General features: G+C 39.9%; 1 protein-coding gene across 4 annotated transcripts in view; it reads right to left on the bottom strand.

Moving 5' to 3' along the window:
* Window positions 1–27882, bottom strand: part of MAP3K20 (mitogen-activated protein kinase kinase kinase 20) — a 125828-nt gene that overhangs the window by 55192 nt on the left and 42754 nt on the right. For all 4 annotated transcript variants that reach the window (XM_019554090.1, XM_019554092.1, XM_019554091.1 and 1 more), the window contains exons 4-10: window positions 24608–24709; window positions 22742–22807; window positions 18709–18737; window positions 18467–18604; window positions 12425–12511; window positions 8888–8962; window positions 1031–1137 (exon numbers count right to left, since the gene is read on the bottom strand). In XM_019554090.1, the coding sequence (XP_019409635.1) occupies window positions 1031–1137; window positions 8888–8962; window positions 12425–12511; window positions 18467–18604; window positions 18709–18737; window positions 22742–22807; window positions 24608–24709 (604 nt within the window). The remainder of the gene's footprint in view (window positions 1–1030; window positions 1138–8887; window positions 8963–12424; window positions 12512–18466; window positions 18605–18708; window positions 18738–22741; window positions 22808–24607; window positions 24710–27882) is intronic.

Raw genomic sequence — 27882 nt, forward strand, 5'->3', positions numbered from 1 at the left:
TAAAAAAATCTTTGAGATTTTGGTTTTGTTTAAAGCTCATTTCAATGTTCCTGTGCCCCCTCCCCCCCATTTAAGTTTTCTTGAATGTTTTTTTTGCTTGTATCAAGATATGCAGGCACAGAATACTTTGATGTGTGTGCTTCCAGCTTACCTGGACTGTAGCCAACGTTTCTTAATATAGACAGCAGCAGAATCATCTGGTAACAATCCTTTCTGCCAGCCCAGATCTGTTTTCAATACTCTTTTCCAAATACTAAGTAATATTATGAAGCATAAAGCCTTTTTACTGAGAAACAGGCTTTTGGAACATTTATGCTATTTCTTTATAAACACATAAAATAGACTGAAACTTTAATAATAAAACTGAGAAACAATTTCTGAGGCTCTTAACTTGGTCTCCATTTTGTAAGCATGCAATCATAAGCTGATAGAATTACTTGCAATGTGTGTACACTGCTGTAAGTAATGAAGTTAGATTAGTGCATTTGATCATATGGACACACAACAAAGATGCACAGTGCACACTTAAACTGCTGCGTGCACAAAGTTACAGAACCAAATAGAGAATTGTTTCAAAAGAATGATCTTTTGTGCCCTCTCCTTCAGTAAAACCTATCTTGCACACACATGAACACAGAGAGCTTTTTAATAAGATGGAGATGAACCACCTTCACATTAGAAACAAAAAGCACATACTCTTATTTTAGGATATGAATGACAAAAGCCATAAGCATTTTTGCTACCAAACAAGTAGAATAGTTTGATTCTATTGGTTCATAATATTCCACAACATTCTAGGCATTCTTGAAAAAATAGCAAGGTGAAATATGTTCTAAAAGTATTTGAAGACCAATAATTTATACTCAGAAGGAGGGTACCATCTTGACATTTCGAGCCTAATTTCTGTTTGGTAACCCAGATATCAGCCACACAGTTTTAGCATTTAATCTTTTGTAAAGAGTTTTAACTTGCTTACATCATATTTCAAATGAACAGTATAGCATGTCCTTTCCAAAACATTAAAACATACCTCCATTCAGCCTTGTTATGCAGGAATGAGTTACATTGGTCTGGAAGGTTTCTGTCGTTTGACATGGATTCCAGAATTGAAATGATCTGCTTGAAAGATAGCCTTTTCTGAGGACAAAGGCAACAGATTAAGGTTTTGTTTTCATACTTGACTAAGTAAAAAAATTAACAGTTTCTTTTGGTGAAACTGCAAAAACATGGCTGTGAACAGCACAGAGACTGGATTTCTGCCTACATAATTATCAGGTGTTCAACTCAGAGAAAATATAATTTCTAAAGGCATAAATGTAACTGCATATTTTTATATTTTCTTTAAAGATGTGAGCCTGGAAACCGGTAACCACCAACAGAATAGGGCCCCAGCCTTGGGCCCTTTGCATGCTATCACTATATGATGATGTTGTATAAAATATTAATAGGCATTAAATGGTAAAGAGAAAAATCATGCATAAAACAATCCTAATTCAGCAGGTTGGAACTATCAAGCATTGGTGCACCTTTCATGTGTAGGTCCCAGGTACTAATGCTAATTCTTTAATACCTGAACAAGCAATTCTGTGGCCCACAAGAAATAAGTTTAAAGATGCAAATTCAGTTCCACCACACATCTATAACTGGCACCCTGGTTAGTCATCATGGAAAAGGCCAAGGATTGAATAAACATTGAACCTTTGTGTTGATCCCTCCAGGTCAAAGTTCAGCACATTGGCAATGCAGCAGAAAAATCTCACATCACTAATGTCTCTGCTGTTCTGGTTCTGTGCATATCTAAAGAACTTTACTCTTCAAAGCTGTCAAGCTAGCACCCTTTGTGAAAACTAAATTCACTCATCATACAAAGCAGTCATAACTTCTCCACATTTTCTACTTTTTGTAAGAAGAAAGGAAGCTATAAAGTAAGTAGGATAATTATTGAAAACCAAAAAAGCCACAGTTAAATGCATTTCTTGAAGAGCAGCGACTCCGTTAGTCTGTTTGACAAACCCCAGACAAGGTTGAGACAAAAGGTTGAAACAAAATGTAGATACATAATAAAGGGATGATGCACATTCTCTCTGTATCTCTCCTGTAATTATACCATTTCTGCTAAAATTACAGATGCAGCAATTAAAACGTGCATTTTAATTTGGGAGCACAAAAACAATTAAGAACAATGCTGAGGTGTCTCTCCCAGGAAGATCCAAGTGATTTCCACATTATAAAAGAAAGACAATTTCTTTATTTCAAATGTCAAACAACATAAAAAAAGTGTCAAATGTATAATATAAAAAAGACAAGCTTTTATACAGTAGTGCTACACTATTCAATGCTAACTGGAGGCTTTTTTTGCCTGTCATTTTTTGGTCCATCTATACAATTTCAGGCAAATGGGCAATTGGTGTCGCTAGGCAGATTTTCTCTGCGACATACAGAATTTGCCCCAACTACCGCTGTGCCCCAACAGTTTGGCATTCATCCAATATTTTTTGAACCTAGGCGACAGGCACAGTATGGCAGCAGGTGCCTACTTGGCAGTACATGATTTGCACCTGTTGACAGAATTCTGTAACTTGTTTCTAGCACACACTCCCAGTGGCTTGTTCTCTCCTGCCAGTGTATCCCCAGTTGTATTTATAAAGTAGGGGGGCCTATACCCTCACACAACTGTGTGTGGATAATACTTTGGCAAAGCTCAGCAAGATGTTTCTTTGCACTCACTGCTACATAGTCTCTGTAGTTTGAGTCCCATAATAGTGCTTATGGTAAGTGGTGCTGCTCTAGAAAGTGATAAAATTGGGTTTTAATCTTTATTTTTATGTTGTTACATATTTACTTATTGTGAGTTCAAATTTTATCTTATGGCCTCCCCCAGGCTCCAGATTGAAGCCTATTGCTCTAATTTGTAAATGATCTTTTCTCCCTCTTTTTTGTCGTCTCCTAAACTCCAGAGATGGTACTGATCTGGATTAGGATTTTGAGGAAAAATATTCCTTTTGGGGAATCCCTCTGACTCAGGCAGATTATCCTCTGTGCTCAGCCTATTGCTACAGGTAGATTTTTGGTAGTGGTCACCTGAAGGTATGTCCAATGAGAACATTTGGGAGATGCTACTAAAGGCAGAAGTGCTGCGAGTTGATTGAAAAAGTCCCAGTTTATTTGGGTTTATGGGTAGCCTTGTAAAGTAAATGCATTTCTGTAATTTCAATTGTTTTTTCATTACATTTCCCTTCTGTTTGCCTGGAGCCCAGGAAATACAAATCAGAAACCTCTCAGAATGATGCAAGCATCAGTCAGTCCTCAAGAAGGTATTGGTGGAATGCTATTATTAAATGCCATGCAATTAACTAACAGGTGTGCAATATGCATTTCCTAAACTAATTCTATTTTCCATTTTCAGGAGCAGATGAAAAGCAAACAAACCCTTCATAAGCAATAAAATATTGTAATGAAGGCAAGAAACATTTATAGAATGTTTCTGAGAGTCTTGCTTGGCATTTCTTACTGGAGAAGCACTAAAAAGTTCTGGGCAGGGTTGATACAAACAGAGCAATTTCTAAGCTGCTCTCAGGCCTGCCTAGAACCATAGAAGAGACAACAGTATTAATAGAAAGCAGAATTATTGCTGGATGTTCAAATAACAAAATGAACGAGTTAAGAGAAACAGCAATACAGTGCTTAGTGTAAGTCCTGTGGTTCCTGGACACACTAACACCTAACTGGAACACAGTGAATCAATTCAGGAAGAGGAATTGAGAAGACTAGAAGAGCTAGTGTTCATATGAAAATGTGCTGGTAGCATTGGAAATGTAGCCTTCAAATTACCAGCACAACAGGCACCTGAATCAGTTGTAGCAAGAGCTTTTTTCTCTCTAAGCTAGAAGAGATTCTGTCTTGAATCAAAAGGAGGTAAGATTTACCTGATTTTTTAACCAAATAACAAGTTTCAATTTAATAAAAATTACTGTACACGTAGATTGAGGACTTGGCTGAGGTTTGCAAAAGTGACTGCAGATCTTAAGTGCTGAACATGAGTACATAAGGGGCCTTATTATCACTAGATGGCTGCTGTGGCAGGGCACTTGAGGTGCCTGCCCCTTTAAGAGGCCAGGCAGCCTGGGAAGCTACTGGCAAGTGTGGGCCAGAGCTAACTTGGTATCAGCTGACTCAGGGACCTGGCAGGTGAGGCTAAGCCTGAAAGAGGGAGTCCCCTCCTGGAAGTCATCTAATTCAGGAGGGGGCTGGGCTTAAAACAGGTATAAGCTCAGGCCCTGAGAGAAGCGGGCAGTAATATCTTAGACCCTGCCGAGAGAACACCACCTAGGCAGGATGGCTGCAGCTCCAGAAGGTCAGCTTGAAGAGTACATCAAGAAGCAGTCTGGAAGTATGGGTAGGAACTAAGGGGACAAGGAGGGTCCTAGGGACCCAAGGAGGGGTCCAGAGCCCAAGAGGAGGGGCTAAGTGCAAGAAAACATCAATGAGGATGCCATCTGTGAGGCATGGTGGAGGGGAGGAACGGATGAAGGCTTTCATTCTGGGATGAAACTCCCATGTGTACCTGGTGGTCATTTTGAGAGCAATTTGGGAAGCCCTGGGCCAGCCTTCCTCATAAAACGTAAAATCAAGGCATGGCAAGTGATGAAGTGAGGGCTGCAGGGACTTCAGGGGCTTCACAGCCACCATGCCACAAATGCCCAAGCCTTTTTGAAAAACAGGCTCTTTAAAGATGTGCCAGGTTGGACCCCTATAAATTGAGGTATCCAAAAATCACCATTCACTTTGAAAAATCTTTGCTCTTAGATCTCAATGTTGCGTGGAAAGCGTGTATAAAATATTCCTATTAGAATTAGTATTTTCACAGCTTCTCTTTGCTCAAAAATTGTGACTGGGCATATTTTATGTAAAACCATAACTCTTGTGACTTTCACTCCTGCTGCTTATCCATTCCTAATTTTTTTACCATAATATTATTTGTGATCATTTGTTATCATTTTGTCAGAAAACAGATGAAGATGAGCCATGGGAACTGATGATACCAAAACAAAAGAAGATTCTGTCGTAACAGAGGTATCTGTAATGATGAGAAGAGAGGTGGTTAGCTGTACCAAGGCACTGTTGCATGTTAATTTTGGATGGCTCCTGGAACTCTTAAGCCCTGGACTGTCTCCATGTTAACACCATTAAGTGGCTTAAAGCACTCATTATGAGGCTCAAAGTTATGGCACTCCAGGGTAGGATTATCTCTGAGCCACACAACCCAGCTCCTGTTCCATTAATGTGTCGCCACTCCCCACAGATGTGCCCCTCAAACTGAAGTTTTCCAACATCCCAGGATGCAGCGGTCTCTCCCGTACGCTCCTGTTACATGGGCTCTCACACCCTCAGCTGCTTAGTGGAGAGGCCCAGGAACTGGAGCCACAGATTTTCTATTTCCCCCAGCCTCCAGCCCCCTAGTCCAAGAATGGAAACCCAGCGAACTTCCTCCCTCAAGACTGAGCCTGTCTAGACAGGCAGCCACTGCTGGGCCCTGTGTCGCCCAGCTTCCCCTGCCAAGCCCTGGGGGGCAGAGGAAAGTGTGGCCAGCCCCAGAGCACCACCAGACCTAGCTGGGCTCTGGCAAGGCCTGAGCTCCAGCCCTGCAACTCCAGCAGCACCCTGCTCCATGCATCCAATCCACACACAGCCCGGCAAGCACTGGCAGTGGCTGCTGCAACATAGGGGGCAGCCTGCTGCCAGGGAAGGCACTGCTTCAGGGTGCGGCAGCTGGATGTGGATCTAGGCTGTGGGGGTTTGCTGCTGCCTGTATGGACATGGAAGCTGGCTGCATGTGGACTCCACTCCCAGATGCAGAATGAAGCCAACCTGGGAGGGAACTGGCTACACTAGGCACTGCTGCTGTAGCCCCCAGTCCTATGTCCACTGCCTCTGCCACCACCAGCTTCCTGGGGCTGCTACTTGGGCCTCCCTCAGCCTGGGCCCTGGGGCTGTCTGCTCATTCCATGGGCTGTTGGGTTGCCTCCGCTGGGCCTGGGGGCACCAAGGAGGGATGGGGGGGAAGAAACAGAGGAGCAGCTAAGCCCCCCTAGGCTGAAGTTACCCAAGCACTGGGAAAAGCCTATGGGATGTATGTGGCTAGGAGATGCACACAGATGTGTACAACAGCAAGCCTAGAGTACATGTGCCGGAAGCTGGGCAGGCAGAGGCCTCCCTACACAACTCCCACCGAGCCCCTTGGGCTTGCTCTCGAGGGACCCCACTGCTTCCCTCCCCTCCCTTCAGTCTAGAATGCTGGTGCTGCGGCAGGCCAGGAACAGGTGAAGTTTAGAGAATCACAGAGAAGTAGGGCTGGAAGGGACCTCCCTGCTCACCAGGCGCTAGCAGCAAGTCACAGCTGTGCAGGTTGGGGACAGTCAGAGGTTTCTAAACTGCTCCAAACTCCAAGCTAGCACTAAGCTGATTAACGTTTGAGCTGCTCAAAGTACAACATGTAATAAGGCCTTTTGTCTTAAGTCAGGCAGAAGGTAGTCCATTCATAGCATCTGACAAAGTAAGGTGGTACCTCCGTGAACCAGTTAATCTCTAAGAGCGCCTATACACCAGAAGTGAGGCTGCTCCAACATGCTGTAATTACAGCATGCCAGAGCAGGCTCGATTAATCAAATGAGCTTAAGTTAAAGTGACCCTGCCACCATTTTTAAGCATGGGGACACCGACACGAGATACTCTGTGGGTACTTTAATGGAACTGGCTCTTGGAGCTGCTCTAATTAAAGTGGCCCACCCCTACTCCTGGAGCATATGTATAAACACCCTAGAGCAGGAGCAGGTGTCACCCTGCTCTACATTCTGCCTGGTGATGAAAAAGATCATAAAGAGAAAGCTTTTTAAAGCAATCATCTAGTATCCAGGCCAAAAAAAGGGATGCCTGGTAGAAAAAGAGACAGTTGAAAATGGTTGTTTAAGATAGGTAGCTGTCTACTAGAAGTGTTTGTTAATATTCATGAAAACCTAGCATTTAAATGCATTCAAACCTCTTAATAAAGTTAATTTAACTTGCACAGAGCTTACTACATAAACTGTGTGCGCTCTTTCCATGCTTCATTCATAGGTATTCAAATGTAATGATATTGAACAATTTTTTCAAACAGAAATGTTGTAATTTGGAAAGCGAAATTATGGGCAAAGGGAAAGTGGCACACCGCAGTATACTACAGCAGAAACTGCATTATATACATTCTCAGAAGCAATACTTCTAACAATGAACAAACTGGTCTGAAATATCTCAGGAAAATCCATTATCCAAGAGCCAGAGACTCATGCAAACCTCCACGTACAAACCTCTCCTTGTTTCCAGATGAGGTGCTTATATTCTACATTTTTGCATCTATGGATTTGAAGGGAGTGTTTTGGGAGAATGATCATTATGCCCCAGCCCACTAGCAATTTGAAGAAAAAGGTAATTCAGACTAAAGTTGCAGTAGCTTTTCTTCAGAGCCATTTATGAACTAAGGAACTCTCTTCATTTGAAGCGGTAGGGGAACTGAGACCCTGCATGTGGTGAAGAGGCTTTGAGTTTCCATCTGGAAAACATGCTGCTAGTGAATGTGCTGGTGGATTTATAAGTTGTAGTAAAGTAGCTCCTTCCTATTTCCTTCTCATAATTCCTCCCAAGTGACAAGATGATCTGGCTTTATCCCTGGATGAAACCTAGTTCCACAAATAATGGCTGAAGCCCTTTTGACTTCAGTAGGACAAAAATTCAGCCCCTATGCAACCGGGTGCAGGAATATTATTTCCTGCCTTTAACTACTAACACAGGGAAAGGAAATGCTTATATTTAATAACACATCTGAAATTATTCCAATTTCTTTTTTCCAATTACATCCCTTCCAAACAATTTCTTGTACGATAAGATAGGGAATGCAGTTAACTTGAGATGGACATTTCCCATCACTGGCATGAGTAAATACTCCCTTTAAGTACTCTTTTTTATTTTCTTCAGGGCAGTTAAACAGGTTTAGTTCTTTAGTAGCTTAATGTGGTATTTCTTGTTTGACATTTTTTAATTTCATTTTCACATTTTAGTAATATATTTTAAATCAGGCTAGTCATTAATGCTTTCAAATATAAACACCGAACAACTTTTCCTGTTAATTTAAGACTTGATTCTACCACACTGTGAAATAGTGGATGTTACAAGCACTCTCAGCATAATTACAAATCTCAAAACTCCATTTTCAGCCATTACAATTTATGGTCACCGCTTTCAGGTATCTGTGAACAAATAATTTTAGGGGAAAAAACTTCTGTTGCTAAGAACTACTTTTCTTAAATCAAAGACAAATGTACAAATTCTTATTTTCCTGTTCTATTGACATGAATTCCATTTAGTACATAGATATTTAGACACAACAAAAAGCAATGGTCTCAAGTTGAAGCCAGGGAAGTTTAGGTTACATATTAGGAAAAACTTGCTCATGAGAAGGGTAGTGAAGAACATGAACAGTTTACCCAGAGAGGTTGTGGAATCTTCATCCTTGGAGATTTTTAAGACCAAGCTAGTCAAAGCCTTGGCTGGTATTATATATTTGGCGATGGTTCTGCTTTGAGCAGGGGGTGGGACTAGATGACCTCCTGAGGTCCCTTCCAACAGTAACTTTCTATGACTGTATGATCCTAATCGAAAAAACAGGTCTGATAAAAGTCAAAGCAAACATGTTCTAGATCATGGTAATGAAAAGCCTAATTTTGATAGGGAAACTGTGAAATAGTTTATAATAGCAATAATGGTCCAGGTCCAAAATAAGACTAACATGTAATAAAATTATTAAAAAAGTAAAAAGAAAAGCAATGCAGTAAACAAACACAATAAAGTTAACTACCTTTGAATCAGCATCCCAACACTGACGCATCAGTTCTGCAAAACTTCTGGGACAACTGCTTGGAATGGTTAATCTCTGCAGTGAAGATAGAAGTAATCAATTAAAAGAAAGCAACGTGTTTTATTTTTATTTTTTTTATGATTTAATGATATGCTTTCTATAAAATTTGTCTTTTAAAGTTTTCTAACTTGTCTTTTAACAGAATAAATGTGTACATGAAAAACTAAAACTAAGGTTCAACATACAAAAGCCCAAGAATAACAGTGAGGTACAGTTAGGTAGGTACCCCTGTCAGGTACAGATCCCAAATGTAAGGGAAGAACAGGGTAGTGGTGCAAATATTCCAGCAGAGTAGTTAAACAACTAAAAAATAAAACAAAAACCCCCCACTAACAGCAAAATAGGTAAAACAAGGCATGGATAAATTAAATATTGGTTCCCAATTAACTGTTCTAGTAGAATATCATGCCTCTCAAAATGGACTGAATGGGGTAAAAGACTTAATACCCTTCTCTCACATGAGTAATTCAATTGGGTAGTACTAAAACTATTGCTGATACTGCAAATCAATGGGATATGAAGATAGAGTATATCAACTAGGGAAGGTTAATGATGTTAAAAAAGTTTGTGTGGTATGAGAAATTAAGATTTGCCAGTAAGTTTCACAAGGTTATGATCAGATTGATTAATCATGACATTAATTTTTTAAAAAAGAGCTCAAGGATGAAAGAAATCTTTGTTACTGCAAATATTTTCAGATAAGCTATGAAAAAAAAGCTGCAAGTAACAACTAGAACCTGTTTAAAAGCAGTTTCATCTCCATTGCAACAGATTGAAAAGATTCAAGAGATCTTAAGGCTACCATGAAGGAAACTTTTAATTTGCAAACTCTTTGTCTGGTGTGAAAAGGCTCAGAATGCCATGATCTGAGTGTCATCTATACACATGCCCATGCACAAAATAAATGCCATTATTTAATGAAGCATCCCCACAACATTACACTTATAGCAAGACAACTATTACAGGGAGCCTAGATCTGTTTGACCACAGATGTGTGATACTCAATTACATTAACATGTAAATACAAAACTTCTCTTCACTTGAGAAGTGGGGAGAACACAAAAATAAGCCGGGCCAAGCTAAGAAGGAACCATTTTCCTATGTGTCATAAACAGAGCAGAGCCAGACAACTAGGATCTGAACCAAGAGATAATAGTTCTATTCAAACAAACTTGCCAACTGAGGAACTTGACATGCACTAATCTTGGCACTTTGCAAGTAAAGCAGAGCAAGCTGTATCAAATTGTATCATTATATTACTGCAATGTGACCTGCAAAGCCTTATGAGCCACAGTATGCCAAAAAAAAGTATAACAAACTCTACTACACATGTATTTAAGCAAGATAAAACCTGGAAATGTGAGATACACAATAATAGTGTTACAGGCAAGTGATTATTAAAATAACAGATTACATCCATGTGAAAAATGTTCTGTGAAAGAAATAGAGAAAGTTCTGCAATGCATAAACAAACTGCACTGACACTTGATACCTGGTTGAATCGTTTGCCTAAAAATACGTCTGATAGTGCTGCTGTGGCATTTGTCTGTAACTGTCACTGTTCCAGGGGATGGAAAATAAGTTAGTACTTGTCTTACTTGTGCAGAATGCTATTTGTCAGGTAACGCATAGGTAGCTGGTTCCAAGAATGACATACTATAATAAAGATGATATTTATCAGCAGTAATTTATCATTAGCTAATGCCAACCATAATCTGGACTTTCATATTTAGGGTTTTCTAGAGTTAAAAAAAAAGATCCAAGTATGAAGAAAATGGAAAATATTCTAGCAAAGTGAATTCCATCCTATGAAAATGTGCACAGGTCCCAAACAAGGCCCACATACACTAATTAAGGATCATTTAACCTCTAAAGCACCCCATTTAAGAAGGGTGATTCTTTACTCATGAAGGAAAATAACAGCAACAGACTGATGGTACTAGTTATATATGCAATTCAAACTCCACTCATGCACTTATTTTTTCCTTCTATTTTTTCCATTTGAAGTAAGGCAACTGCCATCATCATATTTTGTTTATACTGTATTGCATATAGTGCCTTGCTTTGGAAGTAATAACAGATTTATAAGCATCTTCTTCAATATCTTTCAAGCATATTCTGAATTTATTCACCTTACTCATTTGAAATGGTCTAAGTTTTACAGGGTAAAGCCTTCATAAAACTCTGGGTTTGGCATATGCAAGAATGGTATATACTGTGTATGGAAGACTCTCTGGTCTCATTTTTACCCAAATAACTTGGCATTAGATGTATGAAACTTTCCCTAAAATGAGAGAAGGAGTCCCATTATGTCTGCTGTTCTGAAATAGTACATTGTGGAAGGCTGATGTCATAAGGTTGCTCTTTACTCATGAAGATTTTTTATCTAATTTGGACATCCCACATCAAGAAATGGAACCAGTACAATTATTAAAAAACCCCACATAAAAACCAAAAAAAAGAAAGTAAAAGAAAAAGAGGACATACAAAACAAAGGATTTCTCCCACAAATATCTTCACCTTCTGCTATGAAATATCTAACTCTAAAGCATTTTTGTAAGCAGTTTGTATAAAGAATATACAACTGTGTTGTATAGTTCTGAGTTACCACTGTAATGTTACTCAAAGTTCTACTGTGACTAGCTACTGAAAGTTTCATCTTAACTGAGGATTTCCATGCTTGTCTGTGTGTGGCCCAACTTAACTTTAAATGTTTTTAAATGTAGTTGCTGTCTTTGATATCAAGGAACTGTGTGTTCAGATATACATTCACATATCCAACTAACTGAAAGCCTCAATTTGTGGCAAGAAGAAAAGCGAGGCTGGGGACACTGTACAAATGGTGTTTACACCACTGAAGTTCTTTTGAAATGGAAAGACTCTGCATGAGGAAGCTTGCAGCTATGCCACAGCCTTGCCGATACCAGTGAGGAGCTCATCTTCAATGTAGTGTTGAACGTAGGTGGCAAAACTGTAATTTTTCTCTTTTTTTAACTATTTTTTCTTCTTTTATTTTTGAAATTTTCATCTAAGCGACAGTTTCTTGTACTATAGTGACTCCTGCTGGGAGAGTTAAGTTGAAGTAGCTGAAGGTCTCTTACAGATATATCAACTCCCGGCCAGTAAAAAGATGTCCTAAACGCAGGAGATGGAGTTAAACTGTTCCCCTACCTTGGACGCAATGGCTTCTTTCATCACTAAGAACAAACCCCTAGGTTTTACAATTGAGACTGAGAAACTAGTACAGTACTTGTACAATTTTTGATCTACAGCATCACGACGTGAAGCTGCAACAATTAGATGTAAAGGGTCCATTCATGAGGAATAACATCACTTTGACCCTTTGTGTTAGCTCCTACTGCTAATCTTTCCATACGCGTGAACTTACTTTCAATTTGAAGAAGATGAAAAAGTCTTTTGCAAAACCCCAATACTGTTTTCTGATCTATGTACCTGAATGTAGAAACGTAGTCTTACCTCGTTTTTTTCCACTACAAGCCAAGCTACTTGTAATCCTTCCAAGCCTTTAAAGGGGACCTCCCTTGTTAGCATCTCCCAGAGAACCTGGAACAGAAAAAAAGAAAAGAATTTTTATTTCTGTACTTTGTATTTTAAATACATTATTAAATCTTGATACAGCACTATCTGTATCCAATTATCAGACAACCAGATCTCACTTACAGGAACTTGGATGAATGTTTGTGTGCCGGATCCTCTCACTAAATTAATCTGAATATTTCTGTCTTTTCTTCTAAAGAAAAAAATAGATTAAAAAATGGGTTGTGTGGGCTCTAGTAACTACAATTTTGTGAAACCCATAGGAAACACTTTCTTCTGTCTTTACATCCTAAAATGTTCATGTTTCATGGTTCAAACTTGTGAGATAGCGGACCCCTTATCTCCAATCCCAACTAGACAAACCTTTCTACTAGTTATTCAGCAATTTAAAATATTTCTGTATGACTACAAGTCTGCTTCCTAATAATCAGTATATGATCCAAAACCTTTCTAGATCATACAACCCTAAAAATCCACCCCAAAATATCCTTTGAAAATAATACAACTGTTACTGTCTCTTAAATATGATTTTTTTTAAACTAAGTATTATTGCAGATAACAGGAAATTCATGCTTTCTCTTCAATCTCCCTACAACCACATATACAGGAAGACCACTTCCAACTGCTTGTGCTTATAACATTTTTACAAGTACTCATCCAACTTACTAAATCAATTCATACCTAAGAATATCAGCTACTTCATAAAAATGAGTCCAGAATCACCAGAAGGGCTCAAGACTTGATGCATCCAAGTAATTTTTCTGCCACAGAAACAACATTGGAGACAAACTAAGTTAAAAGTTACTCCGTGTCTCCGTTCATATGTGTATCTACTAATACACTTATTCCCCATAGAAGTTTCTGTTGATGCAGATATAAAAACATCTTCATTGCAGAACACAACGAAACAACAGATGATATTTATTTACCACCTGGTCAAACATTCCAAATCCCTTGTATGCGTCTCTATGACCCTGCTGCTTGGGCTGATACTTGGGCTTAGCTAGGCCACAGCATTTTGAATGGATTCTGGCTAACTATGATGGTAATCAGGAGAAAAATGCAAGAATATTGGCAGATGCTACTGAAGCAAAGGGGTTAAAAACCCCACTGAAGAACAGTGATTAGTAAAGCAACAAAACTGCACTAAATTTTTTTCCAGGGAATGCAGGTATGCAATTCTTCAGTATAACTTGATTTGTTCCCTTTAGTTGATGAAGAAAAAAGCACTTCAATTTGTAATTCCAATTACCACACATCTGCTGGTGAAGCTAAGGAAAGGAACAGAATTTAACTAAAAAAGAATTAACTAATTTAGCATTCCCATAAAGTTCAGACACACAATAAGCAGTCACTATAAAACAAAAGCCTTGGACCACCAAAATGTTCATCTGAGCCCCCTCATCTCTATAACTGGTAAGTCTGCAATGCCTTACACACTACAAAACCTAACAGATAATCAATCACAATGAATCACTTCATTCAAGTTCATACATCATATGAATAACATTGTTTGAAAAATAAAATAGTATTTTAAATTCTCCAAATGAATAATATTCATTACTGAATTATCTAGGTGCTGTAGCACTCCAAGAGTCTATAGCTGAGAAACAGGACAATTTTGCTTTTCTCACTCAAACAGCACTAAGCGTAATGATTGTGTGTTTTCTCAATCTGAATTTGAGCTTGTCAGCCACAAACAGATCCATCAGGCATCTGATTAAACCCCTTATGTGTCCAGGGGATCAACAGTTGCCCACTTCTGTGCTTCCATTAATGCACATACGTTACTGCAGTACATTTTACACTAAAAACTAACACTGGCATCCAAAAGAAGTTATTTCTATTGCCTGTGGGGCTCATTGCTTTTCTGTGCTAACTACACAAGCTCAAAATATTCCAGACTACATTTAATGCAAGAGGACAGTAAAGTCTGACAAGAATAGGAAGAACCTGCCTTGCTGTCCTTACTTACACTGAAAGGCAAAATATGTGGAACTTAGGTCCCATAAACTCTGTAATGATTCAAAAGGCCTTAGAACTGCCCTTTCAATTATGCTAATTCCATATTTGGATCAACAAGCTAGATAAAGACTTACCCATCACTGGTGACATTCTTATTTTTACAGGAGTTGATTATACTGGACTATCACTGCAGTAGAACCAAAGCTACAGCAGAAAGATTACTGTTTTGTTAGTTTGCTACAAGACAGTAGGTTGAATTCTTCAAATCTTCTCAGTAATCTATTTTTATTTCCCTGGTCATCGAGTATCAGAGACACTTTTATCACCTGGTACCTCACCATCAAATATGTTCTGCATAGCCTGTTAATTTTCAGAACCACTTCTCCATCTCACTGTACAAAGAAAAATGATCAATCAGTTCTTAAATTGGGTTTGCAAACTTTTCCGTATCTCGAATCCCATTTTAATTGGGAATTTTTCTCATGGTCCACTTCCCCTTCTATTTGCCATAAGAATCATCTCCTTTCCTGTTCTTGTGACAACAAGCAGCCAAGAGTTGACACAGAAATACCCTAGTCTAAATACAGTCATGAAGAACAAGACCAAAAGATTAAAGAGTTTTTAAACTGTGGTCCCGTATAGTCTCCTAAGTCTCCTTCTGTGTACAGACAGAGAAACTGAGGGAGGACATGAAACAAAGGGCCAGACTGCAGTTGTCCTGTTTTGAAAAAAAGAAGAATATGTTGCTGCTAACTGCATAATGGCCACTACATTTAATTCTAGTCTCTTCACTACTAATATTCAATAAACTGCTTTTATAAGTGTTGAGATACCTCAACTATGAAAAGTGATGCATAACTTCCCTAAAATCATGTACAACATGCAACACACAGAATTCTGCTAAGTTAAACAACTTTAGTTCTATACTGCATGTCTATAATGTCAAAATAGCTTCCACAAACATTTTCAACTAGGCAAATAAGAAATCATTTTCTGTACAACACACAATGGGCAGAGCTACACAAGACACTATGCCACCGTAGTGATGTGCTATGGTGTGCTAACAACATTATATATAAGGACAGCGTATGTAATTTAGATATGTCCCGTAGTGATGTGCTAGGGTGCCATAGCACACGTTGGGAAAAACTGGGTCGCCACTGCTATGTCACCATAGCAATGCACTCCCTCGTTATAGCACGTTGCTACGGTAACATAGCAGCCAAAAATAACTGTGTGTGGTCAGCATGGCACAGTATAGGCTGGTACTGCACTGTCTTTTAGTACTTTCAAAATGAAGTACTAAAATACGGGGCAGTAACAAAGGTACTGTACAGCCTTTGTGTAGATGCACCTAATGACACTGAAAAGAAGCTTGATCTACATGACTAAATTTCTAGGTTGAAAGTTTCAGATATATACAGCATTTGTTTAAACTATGTATTTGGAAAGGGTTTAGAAACCAAGTCACTGGCTGGCTAGTTAACAGAAATCTCAAGATCTGTATTTAAGTTAGAAATAAATATCCTGGAATATCTAACTTTGTTAGACTTCCTTACAGAATGATCTTCTAAAAATTTCAGAAGAAGAACATACATGGAAGCCATGTAGCCAGTCATGAGGATGATGATAAATTACCAGGAACACTGAACAACAATATATATGGACAGCCTACCTAATTTAGATATGACCCATTTGTAAAGAGGAAAGTTCAACTCTACTGATGAAATACTTGGGCCAGTATGGTGATAGAGATACTTTGTCATTTGACAGAAGCTGCTCTTCTAAACAGAACATTTACAACCACATAGTAGTTTACAGAAAGAAAATGAATTCAGGGAAAAAAAACAGGAAGAAAAGAAAATGTAGGGAAGACCAGAGACACTGCAAACAAAATTCTCTTTCTTAACCTCTCCTTAGTTTACATTTGAAAAGGATTCTGTTCTTTGTTATCAACACTTCAACTGAAGAAAAGCAGATTTGTCTGTCTAACATAAAGGGCACTAGCAAGTGTTAAACTTTCAAAGTGGACTGTTAAAGATTTCATTTTATAAATAAACCATTGTAAGACCAAGGGATCTTACTCTTTCTAAGGTTTTTATTCTTATCATTTTACCTTACTTACCACTAGCCTAAAGTTTATTTTTGGACAATTCCAACTTTCAAAGATATAATAGGACAATTTTTTTTTCTAGCATAATGCTATTGTCAATACTAGCAATCAGCAGTGAATTTGTTCCTCTGTAGTTTTGCAAGACTAATTCGCCACTGTACTACCCCAGGTTACACCTGAGGATCTCCACTGAAATCACAGGAGCAACAAAAGTGAGAAAACTGGAACAACACAGGTGACTCAGCTCTTCAATGTTTAATAACATATATACAAACATGTGACACCTAACAAAATTGCATACAAATGATTAAACAACCATATGGGTTGCATACTATTACACAGGCTGAAGTAGCACTGATAATACGTAAGGTATTGGTTAATATAATTATATACTTAAGCCAAAAATCATTTTGTGAGCAAACAATGGCATTAAAATATTTCACTAATACTGAACATGTGGCTATATTGCAAGTTGTTTGAGTTTTACTTCCAATCACAGAATTAACAAATGTCTTTACAGTTTATATGCGAAGAAAATAAAATCTGACTTGACAAGTAAACTGTTCTTATGATTTATATAGGACTCGACATAATAATATATTACACAATTCCTTAAATTTTCTCACTACTATAACTTTATTTGTAGCTTACTCACATGAGAACCAAGATATAGTAAGTTTTGAACTGTAAGTCTATTTTTGGAATTTCTTTTCTGCCTTTTTCTTATTTGGAACTGAAAAGCATCCTTCAGTGGCTAATACTTGATTGCTTCCAGTAACAGTTTACATTAACATTTACAATGGCAGGCTAGCTTATATTCTTGGTCTGTATGTGACCTGGCTCAGTTATGAGACACACGAGTTTTGGATCTGCAAAAGCAGCTTGAACTTTTTGCCTGTAAGACAATTTACATGATCTCTCACACAATTTTTCACTCAAAAAATATTTAACAACAGGCAAATATAATCTTCCATTATGTCACCAATTTAACTATGTATGGCTATGACTCTTGGTCTAGAGTAGTAGTGAGAAAAATCTGGCAAGGCAATGGTGGGTATTTGCTCAGAAGGATTTGTTTATTCCATCCCTTCTTTCAAACACATTCCCGTGTAAGCACTAGGACCGTACTCCTCCCTGTATGTGCTGTTTATTCTGTTCATGCTACCCTCAATCTCCTGCACTTAGTTTACACTGAAGACCTACAGAGGATTGACTGTAGGAACCCAAACTAGAAACAGGATTTAAAAAAATATTCCTCAGTTACTATAACCCCAAACTGACCTTTATGATACAATATTTATTTGAATAAACCAATTCCTTTGTGCATTCCAAAAAGTCCCTTTAGGTCTCTTTCCAAACTTTTTCTACTGTTGTCTTGTTCTTCTTTGGGATCCTTTCTTACTATTACCAGACACCATAAGAGCTGTCTGATGTGCAGAAGTAGAATCAGACTCCTTTTTTTTACAATCAGACTCAATGGCGCACAACTTTATGGAAAAATTCTAATCAATCTTCCCTGCAATAAATTTACTAAAATAACCTCTTACTCCTGGCTGGACTGAATATTATCCATGTTATCAAAAATACAAACACAGATTCCAAATATAAACTGCTCTTGCCAGTATCTCAACATAGGTGGAATATTTCAAATACAGTGTAAATTTCAGATCGTGCTGTATTGTTAATGAAATCAAATGCTTGTCTTCCTAAGTATGCAAGACTTTGCTCAGAAAAATGTTTTCCAACGTATCATTGAAAAATATGCGGGCCTTTTTTGAAATGGGACATTTTTCTACTGTCCTTGTTTAGGGACATAGGTTTGTTATATTTTAGAGTCCATTAACTCTGTTATATTAGTGTCTGATTACTGAAATGAAACTCACCACACCATATGAATATGTATCGCATGTTTCAGATACTGGAAGGCTCTGGATAACTTCTGGGGCCATCCAAGGAAAGGTGCCCACCAAGGACATGTGCGTTGTATGGGAGTGAAACCTTGAGGCACCGAAATCACAGATCTGGCAAAGATAAACAATTAAATATCAACTTCTCATTTATTTGATAATCAAAGCGACTGGGCAGAGCAGGTGCAAAACTATATAAATAATTAAAGCACTCCTACCTTTAATACTCCATCAGCAGCTATAACAACTGGAAATCAAGAGACAAAATACAAAATGAAATCATGTCAGAAATAAGAATGCTACCTCTAGTTTATCACTATTTTGGTGGCAAAGCATTTTATAAAGGAAAATGATCCTGCTCTGATCTAAGTCTTGAACATGCAACCAGCCACATATTGGTTTTTGGAAAGGGTTTGGAGAATGTTTGAAAGTTTAAGAATATATTCAAGGATCAATTTAAAAATAAAATTACAAAAGAGGTCTATTAGTCATTAGAAATTTGAAGTTTTGCTTATTTGTAATAATAAAAACAACACAGCACATACATATTTTTTCATTATAATTAATGGTACTAATACATCCCTCCCTTAAACCCGCCCTAAACGACTTTGCATGCATGTAACTATAACCACGATTTAACCACTGGAGGTATCCATGTATAAATATTAATCTCAAATAGTAGGAAAATAGTAAATGTTAGGGCTATTTTTAAATTCCACGATGATTCTATTTAGCAGATGAACTTTGAAATTACTCTCCTTAACTTTTACAGGAAATTATCACATACAGTAGAACCTACTTTTAGGCAATACTTTTAAAATTAAACTCTGCTTGCAGAAAAGTCCAGAATATTTCAAAGGACTTTCAAGTCATTTTACAATGAAGTGTCACCCTGCTCATAGTGAAGTTACTATTCTAAGTGTTCTGAAATCATTTTTAAATATTGGACTTGTTCAATATTTTCAATAGAAAATACGTAATGTCAGCCTGAAAGAGTTTTCCCTGCAACAATTTTTACTTTAGAAATATCAGGAACAGAAACTTCAGTCTTTACAAGTTTTGTTTTGGATCCCTGTAGCAAGATCATTGCGATCTCTTATACCTTGAGCAACCTTCAACCAGGGGTTCCCAAACTGTGGTATGCATACCACACACAAACACCCCCGACGAGCCTGCTGCAGGGGCCAGGAATGCAGCCTGGCCACATGTGCAGCAGTGCCCAGCAAGTAAGTGTGTTGGAGAGAAGGGGAATGGGGGAGCAGACTGAGACTCCCACTATGAGGGAGGGAGCAGGGCAAGAGTAAATGGGGCAGGAGGGGATGGTGGGAGTCCCTGGCGGCTTGTCCAGGGGCTCGGGGGCTTCTGCCCCTGTGTGCACCTCGGGGTAGGCACAGGGTGGGGCATCTGCCCCGCAGGTTTGTGTGAGGTAGAGGCAGGCTGCCACTGCCTTGTGGCTGTGGGCGATGCCATGTGCCTTCTGTGCGCTGACTGCCCAGTGGCAGAAGGCACATGGCGTTGCGTGCAGCTCCTGACGCACAGAGCCCAGTAGTAGCACCTCCTCCCTGCAAATAAATCTGAGGGGGCAGGTAGCCCCTGAGCCTACCCTGGTGTGCGCACAGTGGTGGGGCCCACTGAGCCCCTGGAAAGGCCCAGGTCATCCCAGGAAGAGCTGTAGTGGGTGGGCCCAGCAGCCCACAAGATGCAGATTGGCTGGACCTGTGCAGCTCTGCAAGGGGATGCCACCTGGCTGAAGCAGGATGCTGGGCTCGGGAGGAGCTTTTTGCTCCAGGCTCGGCCTCCCTGTGTGCCAGGCACAGCACGAGTGGGGCAGAGTTGTCCCCGATGCACGGGACTGGCTGCAGAAGCTCCTGGTTACCGTCCCAGGGAGTTCCCAAGAGCCGACCCCACTCCCAGGGCCTGGCCATGTGAGCTGGGCTGCCACAGCGGCCTCAGCCTGCCTGAGCCCCGGCCTTGCCCACCCACAGTCCCCCTCAAGGGGCTGGGGCAGGCACTGCATAGGGTCACTGTGCTATGGGCTCCTGGCCGGCTCGGTTCTGAGCGCTGCCTGCAGCAGCTATTCCCAGAGCCCAGGGAGTCCCTACTTGCTCTGCACCCAGCACACACGGGCCAAGCAGGCCCGTGAGCCCAGCGTCCTGCCCTGACCAGGCAGTGTTCCCCTGTGGGCACAGGGGCTGCACCCCACTCTTGCAGATTTGCACAGCTCAGGCCTGGCCCCACTGGTGCTGCTGAGCACCCCCACTGCAGCTGAGTCTGTGAAGCCCTGGGGCAGCTCCCGCTGTCCCCCACCCTTCCAGCTGCTACCTTCCCAAGGAAGCCCACAGCACCTCTCCCACATCTGCTCCTCCTTGCACCTCTTCTCTCTCCCCCCCATCACAACATGCTTAACAAAAAAGAATATACAAGAACAAAGGTAGTATATGAAGTTTTATTTATCACCAGGTTTAGAATTTTTAGAAAACTTGGTATTTGCTGTAAAAAAACCCCCAAAAAACACCCAACGGTTATGATTATTAATTATCCTGTCATGTACCCTCCATGCCCGCACTCTGGCATCTCACAGGGTATGCACTGAGGTTTTTTGGGTACTCCAGCCAAAAATGTTGCCTATCCCTGGTTTGCACTATTTTTTTTCCAATATACAATTGTTTTATATGACTATTGTAACTGATAAAACAATGTTCTATGATTACTAAATATTTTGATGTTGTTTTAATACATAGTCTGTTATCTATGTGTATGAAAAATTTGCTGGTGGTACTTAAGGCTGTACCATTTTAAATTGGTGGTACTCAGTCTGTCAGAGTTTGGGAACCATTGTCTTCAACCAACCAAGATTTCCATTACCAAAAATGTTAACTGAAATGGAACAGATGCTGTCAAAAACAGAAAAAAGCCCCCACTGTTTGATTAAAAATCTCTCCTTTCATCTATACCAAAGTCATCCTTCAAACTCTTGACTACTGCAACATCATCATTTCACCATGTTTCTAGTCAGCAGAGATGCTTGCAGGGCAGATTTGAATTCTAAATATAAAATATAAGTTGGGATAGAAGTGGGTTTCTTAGTTATGTTTTGGTCCAAATTTTAACTGAAAAAAAAATCTTCTGGGACCCTTATGTATATCATGAAGTAAAAAAGGGACACGAGCATTTTTAATCTTGTCTATCGCCTTCAAAATGGTTTCCACTGTACTAGTATCGGTTGGAATAGATCAGTTATTACGTAAGATACTGCACAACTACCCTCTTCTCCTCTGACTGAATTAATTATATACATTCAAAATAAAAAAAAGTAGAACTGTCCCTTTTTTCCTGCTACTGTACTCATCTAACAATAATCCTTCCTAGAGACCCACTTTAAAAATACCTTTAAAAAAAATCTAAAAATGAAACTGCATGAAGTCATTTCTCCACTATGACATTCTTGCACTGCATTTGGCAAATCTATATAATTTGTAATCCATTATTAGTAGTTACTATTTCAATTAAAGTCACTTGCAGCTTATGTCATAACTAGTCTTGACTATCAAACGGATCCGATTCATTCACACATCCGAGGCTATTTACATTATTTATAAGCACTAAAATCCGTAATACTTCTTCAATCACCACTGCAATGACTAAAGGTTTTGGCAAAGATATTAGGTCTATTTTGTCACATCCGAATTGCATTAAGCCACCCCTTCGTGGCCCACAGCATATTGGATGTTTCCAGGAACAGGGGAAAGTACTCAGGCAATCCTAGAGAAAAATAAAATTTGTTTGGAAATATTTTTTATTGAACCAACTTTATAATTTCCTTTTTAAAGTGGTCACTTTCTTTCACATAATGGAGTTAAACAAAAGTACTTGCTCTAACAGTATTAATGTTAGGCAGTGTCTGCATCTTTCCAGGCTGAAGAAGGGCATTTTGTCCCACAAGCTTGCCTAACACCTCTCTCAGCTACAAAGTTGATCCAATAAAAGATAGAGCTGACCAAGTCTTGCTTCTAAGTCATGCCTTAGAACAGCCCCTACACACAGTTCCAAATTATGCCAGTGGGAAAAATAATACACAGACAACCCCAGAACCTGCGGGGAGGTGCCTCTTTCTCTGCCCCACCTGGACCTAATACAACAGTTAAGAGGTGAGGATTTAGTCCTATACCTGCAGAAGACTAAAATCAAGGTTCACCATTTCATTATCTGAAAACAGAATACATAGGACACTTCAGTTCAAGACTACTTTACCATTCCTGGACTTCAGATCTCTGTGTATTACTTTGACGGGAGCTTCCATATGTAAATAGTGCATTCCTACACAAAAATGAAAGAAAATTCTTAAATTAGGGTGGTTTAACAAGATTTTTGTGAGATTTTTTTAAGGTGCTAGACTGCCCCAGCCCTTCTGTGGGAAGGTATATGCTCCCTCCCCCATCTTTAGTGACTGGTACCCTGCACCTGCCCCAGCTACTCCAGCAGTGCCTGCTTCAAAAGACTGTTGTTACTGTTGCCCGCCTTTATCCCCCAGTGGCCTCTGTGCCCACACTCCTAGCAGCAGATTCTGCTGCAGGCAGGGGGACATGGAGCTGGAGCCACGCTTTCCAGCTCAACTCATCCCTTTCACTCCTCCTACACTCCTAAGAGGGACTCTGGGGGTGGCTGCCAGTGTGTGAGACGCTGCAGGAGCAGCCTCAGTGGCAGGGGCCATCCTTAATCCCTCAGATACAGACTGGAGGTGGGAAAGGGCAGACGGTGGGAAGAGTATGGCAGGGTTAGGTTCTGCCCCATCACTCTTCCCTAGCTCCTGCTAGAACGGGGCTTCTTAACCCTTTTAGCCTCACTGCAGCCGTCCATTGCTAGGGACACACATTACACAGAAACCAGTTTAAGTGATCAAAAACTGGTTTAAACCTGAAACAGAACAGATGTTCAGTGCACATAAACCGGCTTCCCTCCCTGTCCCTTCTGCCTTACAGACACCTCTCAGTATTACCTAGCAGACCACATGCTGGCTACATCGGGGCTGTGGCAGACAGGACAAAGGAAGAATCAACAGGTAGCTGGTAAAGTCCCTCTGTTGTTTTCTTAATGAGGTGATAAACACTGAGCTGGGGTGATAAACACTATTATCAATTTCCTGCTGGAATTGATACCATAGTGGTCAGAAGGGGTGCAACCTCTCCCTAATCAAAGCTTCCTTCCTGGGCCTGGCCACACCCTGCTTAGTTAAGCCCTTTGCAAGAGAAAGGAGTGCTGCTCTAGCACCCCCAGCTTCTAGCCTGAGTCACTGCAGGCATATGTCTGCATGTCTGGGATGTCTGCACAGTTACAAAGTGATTTAGCCTAGCCAGGTCACACTAAAGGGCAAAGATTAAATCAATTCAGGCTCAGGCTTTTTGAATGTCTGTCTCTAGTCCATATCATTCCTCAGTTCAGCTCCTAGTTCAGTAATTCTGCACTGGGGCACCATGAAATTCAGAAAAGTTATTGGGGGTGCCTTGATTGTAATTTGTAAAAAGACTGCAAACCATTGCACTACATGAGGCAGTGTTATAGCTGGAGTGGTTTTGATTCACCTGCATCATTCTCACCTTGTCTATACGTAACAATGAGGATGTAAAAGCTGCTGCCCTTTTGAAATGGTCCTGTTTTGAAACAGCTCCAAATATATATGCCATGCCCTCACTGTGTGGATGTAGGTGTGCGTCAGCGTGTGGAGTCAAAGAGTAGTAGTTAACAGTAACTTCTCTGTGAGGGCAAACCCTTAACTTTGCAGAGTGCTCCATGCAGATAAGACTGGTGCTGGATATTGACATTTGTAAGCATTGTACCTATGTACAATATGCCTGTTCTGTGAAAAAAATTTGCTTGTGACTCAGAGCCAAAATACATACAAAACTGATAGAGAGGAGACCTTCACTTCCATTTTGAAAATATACCATCAAAAGAGAATAATTAGGAAAATGACCATTATCCCTTCCTTCCTCTAAAACATATTTTCTAATAGTGCCTTCAGTGCTGACATCCATGATGGCTTTCTTCATTTCAAAAGAAGGGTTTCAACACTATACTTTAAAGATTGTGCAGAATTACTGTTAGCCATCTCTCTCTTACCTTTAGCTATGTCAGTTGCCCAGGTCATGATCTGATCCATATCCATCTCTTCGCTTTTGTTGCTATTAATGTAATCAAACAATGAGCCAGCAGAAGCATATTCTATTAAAAAAATATACATAATAAATTTTAAAACACTGCTTCTAAATCAAAAGCTATAATATACCACCATTTCCCTCAATTCACTATTTCCAGATGAACAGAATCAATCTTTCCTCTTACTAGATTTTCCACTAGACAGTGTGGGTTCAATAGTTAACAGGAGTTGTTAAACATGAGTTACTGAAGATAGGTAATTTATTCTGCATTATCCTGAGGCACACAAATACCCATCATAAGGAAATGAAAGTAAATTCATATACAACAATAGACTTAAAAATAACAGACAAGAGTCCAGGTAAGCAACTTCCTACTCAAAAGATCTATTCCATTTGTGTACCCATTGACTAGTAACTAAAATAAAGTTTACTGTTCTGAGGTCCTCTTATTCCTGAGAAGCCAACACAACTAAGAAAGCAAGGCAGATTATATTATTTCCTGTTCAGTGTCAACAGAATTGTTTACTGAAGTAAGATCTGCCACATTTGTGCAAAACCAGGGAAGGGCTGCACAAGGATTGCGAAAGGATCCTGCAGATCCTTTGTGGTTGGTGACTGTACATGTAAAGGAAGAAATCTAGGTGGTTTCTTAGGCTACAAACAGATACCATTTGTGTTACAGGATCAGCTGTGCCAGGATGTGTCCCAGGACAGCTGATCCAACTGATTGGCAGGGACAAATGTTGCCCAAGGCCATTATTCCACAAGAACGGGTCGCTGCTGTTCCCAAAGTTTCAAGGGCCCATCCTGCCTGTCTACAGCTCAGGGCCTGGGGTTCATCAGATGCCTGACTCCAATCCATGGAACTCCATGGGGTTCCCTTGCTCTGTAGTGTGAAATATACACTCCAGAATCTCCTGCCCAAGTTGGCTAGAGAGTGGGCAGCCCCAGGCTGTGGGAGTAGCACCATAAGCAATCAGACATCCTTCCTGATAAGACATGACAAACTGTTACCAGGAATCACTGTGCAAACATTTTTGGGCACTTGGAGTATGACAAGGGGCAAGGATGTCTGTTCCCTCACAACCTGCACCCCATTAACATTTTTATGGTGACATAAGGGCAACATCTGTTTGCAACCCTAGACCACATCCACATGAACCTTGAGCCAGTAGCTTTATTTGGGGTCATGGGGGCTTCCTGGGGCTTCAGCAGCAGCAATCCTGCCGCTCTGAGCCTGGCTGGCAGTCAGAGCATGGCTCCAGCCAGCCAGGCTGCAGTTTTGGGTAGAATGCACCCATGCCCTTCATGCACCGCTCCACTATATTTTTGGTGCAGGTTTTTTTACCCCAGGATCTCCTGGGGTCAGTAACACATGGAGACCAGCTGAATGTGCTGTATGTAGTAAACATGCCCATGGCACCAGATAGCACACAGTCGCTCTTGTCTGGACATGGCCCTAGAGCCCTCATTGAAGCTACAGGGCTAAAAGTTAGAAACTCAAATTTCTCTCTTGTCAACAGTGAATATTTGATTTTAATGATGAAGACAAACTTTGAATCTTAGAGTACCATTTTCACAGTAGTTTTTCACTATATTAAATTATAACGAAGTTATACAGAGGAGGAGATTTTTTGTTCTTAATGAAAGTAGGAATTATCAAAGGGGCTTTGATAGTGTCCAATACTACAGTGAAAAGTTCACATTTCCTTTTACAATGCTACACTGCACATAGTGGACCAAAAATCATTCCATTTTAGAATATGATCTACTTTAATTATCACCTTAAAATAAATTAGTGCAAGACATCAGAATCTAATCTGAAACTCTGGGGATTTTGAGGAGAAAGAGGAGGATCAAATGGATCAATTTGTTGCTCTGCTCTTCCTTGTAAATTAGAAATAAGAAGACAGTACAAATTGGATTTTTTAATGGAAAAATAATTAAAACCCCCCTCAACCTTCTGGTCCAACCCTGAAGTACCATATCCTATATTTTTACCCACTAAGAAATACAATCAGTGTGCGAAAGGGAGGCTGAAATGTCAGGGACCAAGTTCTGCCTCCCTGATACTGGTGTAATTGTGCCTGTTCTTGCCAATTAGCATAATGTCCCCTAAACTGCTCCAATTTATACCCAATGGCTATTACCTCTCTGGGACTATAACCAGCTGTGAACTGGTATTTCACAGACATTCTACCCTACCCCAGTTTTACCAGCTAAGGGTTCATCTACATCAGGGAATTATCAGATGGTAAATTAAATTCGAGCAATACCAACAGCATAAGGTAGTCAGAACCCAGGCTTATAAATACAAGTCTGAGGGAATATGAAATCAGTCAGCAATGCTAAGCCATGCAATATGTACTTAAAATAGAAGTTCTCTCTGGTCCATTTTCTACAGCGATCTTAGAATGCCATATATGCATGCATGATGGAAAAGAACTTTGTTGAGGAATAAGTTTTAGAAGCAGTAGCAGGCACAACCAGTTTAAGACACTGCATGGTAGCCTAGCCCTCACTGTACACAGATTAGCAAGATTTTATTCTCTGAAGTCTAGCTGCACCCCTTACAAAATAAAAATAAAATAAAGAGCCATGTCTATGGTCATGTCAGCATATCCAAAGTGGCAATTACGAATGGACTGGTCCTCAGGCAATCAGATATACAAAGGAAAGAAAATGCACTAATTCCTTTTTTATAATTTGAGGTATATATCAAAGTAGTTAAACTTATATTTTCACTTTCTTTATATTTTGGCATAATCAATCTAATATTATATAGATTATAGTTATGCTGCACGCAGATGAACACTGTTGCTTTTTTAGTGGTCCTTACTTTTATTTCTAAAATACAATATCAAATATCTGGCAGCCTGCTATCATCATCAGTAGACTAATATTAGAAAACAAATTGCACATATGAAAAGTATGAGAGAACGTTGAGTCTTAGTGGTATAGAGTCTGGTCAGGCAATGAATGGATCAACACGCTTAAACCCAACAACCTTTCACACCACAATAACATTTATTGCAGTGCCCTATTCGTGGATGTCACCATTCACAGGGATCACAGGAACGTATCCCCCGTGAATGAATGGCAAGGGTTGCCTGTAGCTGTTACATTCTTCACTTGGTTGATCCCTAGAGAGAGGTTACAGGCTATTGGCATTAACTGGAACAGTTTTGATGTTTATTCTGGCAGGGACAGGCTGATACCCCAAAGACTAGGAAGATG

This window comes from Crocodylus porosus, unplaced genomic scaffold (genome assembly GCF_001723895.1).
Source record: "Crocodylus porosus isolate Cpor-Errol unplaced genomic scaffold, CroPor_comp1, whole genome shotgun sequence".
NCBI lineage: Eukaryota > Metazoa > Chordata > Crocodylia > Crocodylidae > Crocodylus > Crocodylus porosus.